The sequence below is a fragment of the Piliocolobus tephrosceles genome, chromosome 2, assembly GCF_002776525.5.
Source record: "Piliocolobus tephrosceles isolate RC106 chromosome 2, ASM277652v3, whole genome shotgun sequence".
Classification (NCBI taxonomy): Eukaryota; Metazoa; Chordata; class Mammalia; order Primates; family Cercopithecidae; genus Piliocolobus; species Piliocolobus tephrosceles.
In genome coordinates, this window is record NC_045435.1 from 183,173,281 (window position 1) to 183,181,585 (window position 8,305).

General features: G+C 43.5%; 1 protein-coding gene across 2 annotated transcripts; it reads left to right on the plus strand.

The window, feature by feature from the left end:
* The first annotated feature begins 2,898 nt into the window (after positions 1–2,898).
* RTP4 (receptor transporter protein 4) lies at positions 2,899–6,922 on the plus strand. 2 transcript variants are annotated; one of them, XM_023214725.1, is made up of 2 exons: positions 2,899–3,163; positions 5,657–6,922. In XM_023214725.1, exons 1-2 carry the CDS (start codon positions 3,009–3,011, stop codon positions 6,240–6,242), a joined length of 741 nt encoding a protein of 246 aa, XP_023070493.1. In that variant the 5' UTR covers positions 2,899–3,008; the 3' UTR covers positions 6,243–6,922. The 2 variants fall into 2 exon arrangements, with proteins under 2 accessions (XP_023070493.1, XP_023070494.1); XM_023214726.1 differs by having other exon boundaries at positions 3,155–3,256.
* The last annotated feature ends 1,383 nt before the right edge of the window (positions 6,923–8,305 follow it).

The window sequence follows — 8,305 nt, forward strand, 5'->3', positions numbered from 1 at the left end:
TGGAGGGGCTGTCACAAGATATCTAAGGTCTCTTTCAATGATCAAGTCCCACAATTCTGTTATTCTGGAGTTACAATGCCTTGGTAAAAACAAACAAACAAACAGTCCACCAACTGGCTTAAGTGCATTGTAGGGTTGCAGCAGGAGGTGTCTTATCTTCTGTTCCTTCTCTTTCTTTTTCCGTTCCTTCTTGGTGATGAGAAAGGTAGGTAGTGGGCCTCATCCAGCCCTCAAATCTCAAAGTGATATTGTAAAATACATATTTGATCATTGACTCCATTTCCTGGCATACAACTCTTAAAATCCTTAGAATCTCTGGAGAGATCTTTTTGTATGCTAATGAAATGACAGGTGGCTGGCAGCTCCCAAGTCGCTTCAGGATGAGAGCTGGTCACCAGAAAGCTCCAGATAGAATTAGAGTGTTGGAACTTTCAGTCCCATCCCCTAATCTCTAAGGCTGAAGGCTAAGTTGATCACCAATGGTCATAGTTTCATCAATCATTCCTGTGTAATGAAGTCTCCATAACAGCTCCAAAAAGACAGCGTTCAGACAGCTTCAGGATAGCCAAACACAAGGAAGTTCCTAGAGGACTGGGTGCCCAGGGTGGGCATGGAAGCTCTGTGCCCCTTTCCATACTTTTCCCTTTGCATCTCTTCCTCTGTATCCCCTTTAATGCTTTTATAATAAACTGGCACATGTAAGTTAAGTGTTTTTCTGAGTTCCATGAGCCACTCCAGCAAATTAATCAAACTTAAGGAGGGAATCCTAATGTATAACCAGTTAGTCAGAAGTACAGGTAAAATAATGTGGGGTTTTCAACTGGCCCCAAGCCCCAGTCTGAAGTTGTAGGAGAACAGTCTTGTGGACTGGGCCCTCCACCCATGGGATCTCATGCTGGGTTGGGATAGATAATATTAGAATTGAATTGAATAAGAGGTCATATCGTTGGTGTCCTCTGCAGAATTAAGTGACTGCTTTTGGTGAGGAAACCCCCACATATTAGGTTAGAAATCTTTTGTGTTGATTGTTACTGGGTGACAGAATAGAAAAAGCACTTTGAGTGTGTTTCTTCAACACACATTATCCTTAATCTTCTTGCTGACCCCCTAAGCAAAGGACCAGACTGACCTGAACAGTTGGGTATATCAAAGGGCACACACGAACGAGAGGTAGAAGGAAATCATGAGGGCGTGCAATGGACTGGTCAAGTGTCCTTTTTGGAAAAACAGAGCATTTGAGATGTCAGGGGTAAGGAGACTCTCTGAAGACACACTCTGAAGATACAGAATAAGTAGAGTGGACTTGGGATCCTGAACCCAGAGGAAAGTGAAGAGAAAAGTAGAGAAATGATTTATGCATAAGCAGAGCAAGAGAGCAGATCCCGGAGCGAGGCCCTGTATTGGCACTAATTTGCTGTGTGACCTTAGGCAGGAGATCTTATTCTTCTGGGTCTCAGTCTTCTTTTCTTTTCTTTTTTTTTTTTTGAGATAGAGTTATGCTCTTGTCACTCAGGCTGGAGCGCAATGGCATGACCTCAGCTCACTGCAACCTCTGCCTCCTAGGTTCAAGCAATTGTCCTGCCTCAGCCTCCCAAGTAACTGGGATTACAGGCATGCGCCACTATGCCTGGCTAATTTTGTATTTTTTTTTTTAGTAGAGACGGGGTTTCATCATGTTGGTAAGGCTAGTCTCAAACTCCTGACCTCAAGTGATCCACCCGCCTCGGCCTCCTGAAGTGCTGAGATTACAGGTGTGAGCCACCATGTCCAGCCTCAGTTTTCTCACGTATAAAAGCTAAAGGGAAAAGGAATAAGTTGATTTCTAAGGGTTTTCCCAACTCTTAATATCCTGTGGATCCAATTCCAAGTTCCGAGAGCTTCCTATATCATGTGTATAGACATAAGTATCCAGGAAGGAAAGGAAAGAGAAAGGGTGTTTCTGAGTCCCTGACAGGGCACATGGAACCCTAGAAAACCCAGGAAGACTGAGGCTGACCCTGTCTCAGACACAGAAGCCGTAGCGGGGCTTCTAAAGACCTAAGTATCCTGCTTGTCCTGTCTTCCCTGTTTGAATTTAAGCCCCAGGAGGACAAAGCTTACTCTCTGGAATCTCCACATTTTAGACTTACAAGTGTCTTTAAAGGTCACCTGGTCTCAATCCCTCACCCCAAAATGGGAACTCTCTGTATCCTACCACTGAAAGACGGCCCCCACACCTGTGTGTATTTGCCCTTCCAGATCATTTACAGAGTGAAGGGCAGAGTTTGATAATCGTTTCCTGCAGCTGACCTCTTCCCTCAGGACCCAGGAAATCTCCCTTGGGTTCCTCTGACACTGGCTCCAGTATGCCAGCCTGGAACCTGAAATGCCATTCTCAGCTTCTCTTCAGGGAGTGAGGTGGGCGGAAACGTGGCAGGTTTGGAGTCACACGGACCCGGGTTCAAGTCTCACTTCTACTGCTCATTAACTGAGGGTCTTTGGACAAAGTACCCCAGCTCTCTGTGCAGCTAACCTGCAAAATTCCAAGAATAATCCAACCTCGGGGGACTGGTGAGGATTCATCAGGTGCATGAGATGACCGTGAAACACGTGCTCCCTTATTCTGCTCCTAACCGCCCTGTCTCCTCCACCAGGGTGTGAGCATCTGTGAGGGTAGGAACCGTTTCTTAGCTACAGGATACTCTTTTATCCCAGTGCCAAAATAGTGCTTTGCCTATTGTAAAAAATGAGAGAAATAAAATAAAAGCGAATTTATATGTGACCCCAGATTCTAGAACAGAGCTCTCTCTCTCAGCAAGGCCTGTTGCTAACAAAGTTCTGCTGCGCTCTGTCTTCAGAACAAAGACTTGTTCTGTGTCCCCAGACAGTCTAAAATGAAGGTTAAAAAAAACAGTTCATGTCCACACACAGAAACAGAAACAGAAACCGAACACCGAAACTGAAACTGTTTGTCTCTTCCTGAGAAACGAGCAAACTGAAAGGTAGGCTCTGAGCTTCAGAGAGAAAAAATGGTTGTAGATATCCGGACTTGGGAGCAGACATTTCAAGAACTAATCCAAGAGGCAAAACCCTGGGCCAAATGGACGCTGAAGTTGGATGGAAACCTTCAGCAAGACTGCCTGGCTCACGGGTGGAAGCAATACCAACAGAGAGCATTTGGCTGGTGAGTGTAGGCTTCCCAGGCCATAGCCCTTCTGAGAACAGAGGCTCAGGCTCAGCTTAGCATGATTTATTCCTCTGAGAGCTTGTTGAAGCGGTAAATATCACCAGCGTCTCCATCCTATTGTGGTCATAGTACTCTTTAGGGTCTAAATGATAAGATGACTCCAAACCTCCATTTTGTTTAACTGCAGGAAGTTTCTTCTTTTACTAGGTTTCCCTCCATAAATATTTCTGGAAAACCCTGGAGAAGGCCCCCTGTTCCATAAATCTGCCCTTCTATTTTCTCGCCACCTCATTTGTTCCAGAGTCTTTTGCAGTCTCCGCAGCAGTCCTGACCAACTTCCCCCAGCTGCAGCAGCTCTCCAAGCCTTGGCCCTGCTCAGTACAAGCCTGGGATGGAGTGATTTTTGTTTTGTTTTTTTTAAAATATCCTAAGAATTGGCTAAGATCAAGCAATTACTCTGAACATTGCTTTACTGAAGGCCTGGTGATAATAGGAGAGATTGATGTTGCAAAAACTAAATCTAAAACCCAGTTCATGGAGTAACCAAGTAATACTCCTCCCTTACTCAGCACTTCCCTCTTTAATCCCCAGCAAGCCTCCAGATTGCAGGAACCAGTTTCCTTGCCCATGTTAGGAAGGTGAGAATTGCTGACCTGGACAATCAAATTTATTTTTAAATGACACACAGGACCTTCAGTCTAGTTTTCATCCGACCTATTATGCAGCTTACCTGCCTGCCCCATCCTGCCTCAGGTATGGCCTTCTCCATTCCTTATGGACTATTAGCCATGCCATGCATTTTCAGACTTCCACACCCTTGTTCATGGAGTTCTACTTGTTCAGCAGACCCTCCCCTCACCCCTCCCTGCTTATCCTTCAAGGCCTACTCTAGTGCCTCCTCCTCCTAAAAGCATTCTCTGGTTCTCCTAGGCAGAGTAAGTATTCCTTCTTATACATTCCCGTAAGATAATGGGATAAGATAAAATATATATGTGTATGTATGATATATAATTATATATACATATGTACTATGTATTTCAGAATAATAAATTTACAAATAATGTATGTATTATTGTATATTGTATCAAATACAGTATATGCTCGTTTTTAGCTGCAGAACCTGTTGTTTAAATAAAGCCTCCCAAACCTCTCCAGAACAGTTCTCAAGTCACTTGTCAGAGCCCATATAGCAGTCATTTTGCTCTGCCTTCTTTTTTTTTTTTTTTTTTTTTTGAGACGGAGTCTTGCTCTGTCGCCCGAGCTGGAGTGCAGTGGCCAGATCTCAGCTCACTGCAAGCTCCGCCTCCCGGGTTTACGCCATTCTCCTGCCTCAGCCTCCGGAGTAGCTGGGACTACAGGCGCCCGCCACCTCGCCCGGCTAGTTTTTTGTATTTTTAGTAGAGACGGGGTTTCACCGTGTTAGCCAGGATGGTCTCGATCTCCTGACCTCGTGATCCGCCCGTCTCGGCCTCCCAAAGTGCTGGGATTACAGGCTTGAGCCACCGCGCCCGGCCTTTGCTCTGCCTTCTAATCCAGGGAACTGTGTAAATGTTTCTTTCCACACCAACCAAAGTTTTTTGAGGGACTCATGATGTCTTACAACGTTTTGGCACTCCTCCAAACAGAAAGAAAGTGTTTCTCCTGTTGGGATGAATTGATTTGATTGTCATTTTCAGACTGGAAAAGCAACCTACCAGTGTACTTTTGGAAAATATCAATCAGCTTTTGAAAACCACTTTGTAGTTTACAAAGTGTTTTCACATACATCATCTCATTTGATGCTGCTAGTATAACCCTTGAATTTTTTTCTATGGATTCAAGCAATGAGGGCTATAGAAGGGAGGAACTTTGCCCAAGGTCTTCCTAATGTAAACTGTGGACTTGAATCTTCAACCTAGGTGTGAGGGAGGCAGTCTCTTTCTCCAGGTGTGAGAGATTAGCTACACTACGCATCAGAGGTAACATGTTACAGCAGGCAAACAAGATTAATTTCAGATGGCCTGGGATTAGCACCATGCCTCTAACATTTACCCTGTGTGTCCTTAAGCAGGTTGTGTAGCCTTTTCATGACTCAGTTTCCTTATCTGGATATTGGGTTTAGATGTCTTCACAGTTTACTTCACAGATGAAATGAGATAAAATTGTAAAACACCAATTATAGTGTATGCCGCAAAATAGATACTTTACCAACGTTTTCTGTAACCAAAATTAGGAACAAGTTTCTCTGGAAGATGGCAGACATGATTTTCCCTCAGAGGCATCTGGAGATGTTTTATTACCAAAGAGGCAGACTTGTTTTAACATATGGGTGAATAGTCAGTATTATCTGAAACATAATCCTTCTTGTTCCTGTTTATCAATGACTGGGACAATTTAAATCACATGAATTTTTTCAAATGGAAAAGGGTCTTAGAAACAGGGGCTAGGACCATTTTCCCTCAGGTTAACAACCAGATGAAGGCATAATGGGCATCTTCCTTCTGATTGCAGGTTCCGGTGTTCTTCCTGCCAGCGAAGCTGGGCTTCTGCCCAGGTGCAGATTCTGTGCCACACGTCCTGGGAGCACTGGACATCTCAGGGCCAGGTGCGTATGAGGCTCTTTGGCCAAAGGTGCCAGAAGTGCTCCTGGTCCCAATATGAGATGCCTGAGTTCTCCTCGGATAGCACCATGAGGATTCTGAGCAACCTGGTGCAGCATATACTGAAGAAATACTATGCAAATGGCACGAGGAAGTCTCCAGAAATGCCAGTAATCCTGGAAGTGTCCCTGGAAGGACCCCATGACACAGCCAATTGTGAGGCATGCACTCTGGGCATCTGTGGACAGGGCTTAAAAAGCCACATGACAAAGCCATCCAAATCCCTACTATCCCACCTAAAGACTGGGAATTCCTCACCTGGAATTGGTGCTGTATACATCTCAAACCAAGGCAAGAACCCGTCAGCTGAGACAAAAGAGGCTAAGGGGAGAGGGTATGAGGAATTAGGGCCCAGTCGAGACCCAGATCCATTGAACATCTGTGTCTTTATTTTGCTGCTTGTATTTATTATAGTCAAATGCTTTACATCAGAATGATGAAAATAGGCTTGCCACCTTCTCTTGTTTTAATTCCATGGTAATCAATGAACTGGCTGTCATTTTAATATAACTGAGACCAAGCAGGATCAAGTTTGTAGAATAAACACTGGTTTCCTAGTTATCCTCTGAAAACAGTGTAAAACATGACCACATAATAAATTTAGTAATAAATATTGTCGAATTGCTAAAAAGTCTTCAATCATTCATTCCCTAAGTCATTCAGTGATATCAACATAGCTCAGAAAGTGTGGTAGGCTGAATAATGGTCTCTCCCAACATACGCACATCTTAATCCCCAGAACCTATAAACATGTTACTTTCCATGGCAGAATGGACTTTGCGGATGTAATTAAGGACCTTGAAATAGGTAGATTATTTCATATTGTCCAGGTGGATAAGAACCAGGATTTTATAACAGGGAGGCAACAAGCTCAAAATCAGAAAAAGATCTGTCAATGGAACAAGCGGTTGAAGTGCTTTGAAGCTGGAGGAAGAGGTCACAGGCAAAAGAGTACAGGCAGCCTTTAGAAACCCCAAAAGGACAAAGACACAAATTCTTCCCTGGAGTCTCCAGAAGGAACCAGCCCTGCCTGCACATGGCTTTAGCCCAGTGACACTGATTTTGGACATCTGGCCTTCAGAACTGCTTGCTCACAAACTTGTCTTGTTTTAATGCACTAAGTTTGTGGTAATTTATTAGAGAAGCAATAAGAAATGAATATAGTTATCAATATTACAGTATGAATCAGGGAATTATGTTTTAGGTGTGCTTCAGGTTTAATAGAAAAAAGAGCACTTTATACATTAGAAATACCAGTCAGCCCCAGCTCTTGTTCTTCTTTCTCCCCTACTTAAACACACTCAAATATCTCCATCTCAAAGAGATTCCCTTTGATTTGATGATCCTTGGAGCTATCATATTCTCACTTCTTTCAGTACTGGATTGGGAATCACAGAAGAACTTGCCAGTCCTGAGATCCTCTGATGCATCCTTCACCCCCAATTTCATCTGTCCGCTAGGCAATTCTGTGTGGCTGTCATGTTTAAAGCCAAGCTCAAAGCACCTCTGACTTTCCTGTTTTAAATCCCCCGAGTCACCCAAGCTTATTACCTCAGAGTTATCTTCAACCTCTGCTGATCACCAGCACTTATTCCTTTCTTTTGTCAAGTTACTCCCATCTCTTCCTTCTACTTTTCCTTGTCATCCTCTCTTCCTACCTAGTTCAAAATTATTGACAAACAAGGGGATTGGACTTTATCCCATAGGCAATGGGGTGTCATTGCAAGCATTTGAGGATATGGGCAATTTGAGTAGAACCACATTTTAAAAATACCGTCTATTTCTGGGAAATAATGGAGTACAGAATAGAAATAGTGAGAAGTCTGTCTTGCAATAGAATAGTGGGAAACACAGAAAGAGGGTCCCATAAACAGTAAATATCTTGAAAGAATTTGAAAACAAATATAAGAGGACAAAAGAACTAAGAATAAAAATATCTCCCTTCTTTCTGGCCATATCTCTTCATTTTATTTCAGGATCCCCCTACCAGTGCTCTCTCTGTATACATACGCCCTCCCCAAACCACACTGTTGAATTCCTGAATTCCTCCTGTTTTCATACCTTTCTGTTTTTTTCACAAAGTACATTGGCCTGGGGATCTACATGAAACTATTATTCATAGCCTGGTAACGCTGTATGACCTCAGCAAGTCATAATCCCTTCCGGGGCCTTAGTTTCTCCATCTATAAAATAGGTGGGGATAAAACAGGGAGGGTTGATCACATGTATTTACCTCTGATCTCTCTTGAAATCACACCGAGTGACAGCAAAAGGAAATAAAGACATCAATAGAGAAGGGCAAGGAGAATGGTTGGAAGATAGAACACTGATGGACTAGTGGCAGGTAGCTGACTTAGCAGAGTAGGGTGAGCCAGAATATAAGTTTAGTGTGGAAAAACCAAGATGTGATTCATGTGGCACAATTCCAAAAAGGCTCCAGACTGTAGGCTGAAGTAGCTCTGAAAATGGGCACTGGGAAGACAAAAATGGGAGTGTTGGC

What these genes read in the sequence shown, in the direction of transcription:
- RTP4 (XM_023214725.1), top strand. Translation starts at nt 3,009, where the DNA reads ATGGTTGTAGATATCCGGACTTGGGAGCAGACATTTCAAGAACTAATC. An exon ending in CAACAGAGAGCATTTGGCTG is followed by an intron (nt 3,164 to 5,656) that starts GTGAGTGTAGGC and finishes TTCTGATTGCAG; the next exon opens with GTTCCGGTGTTCTTCCTGCC.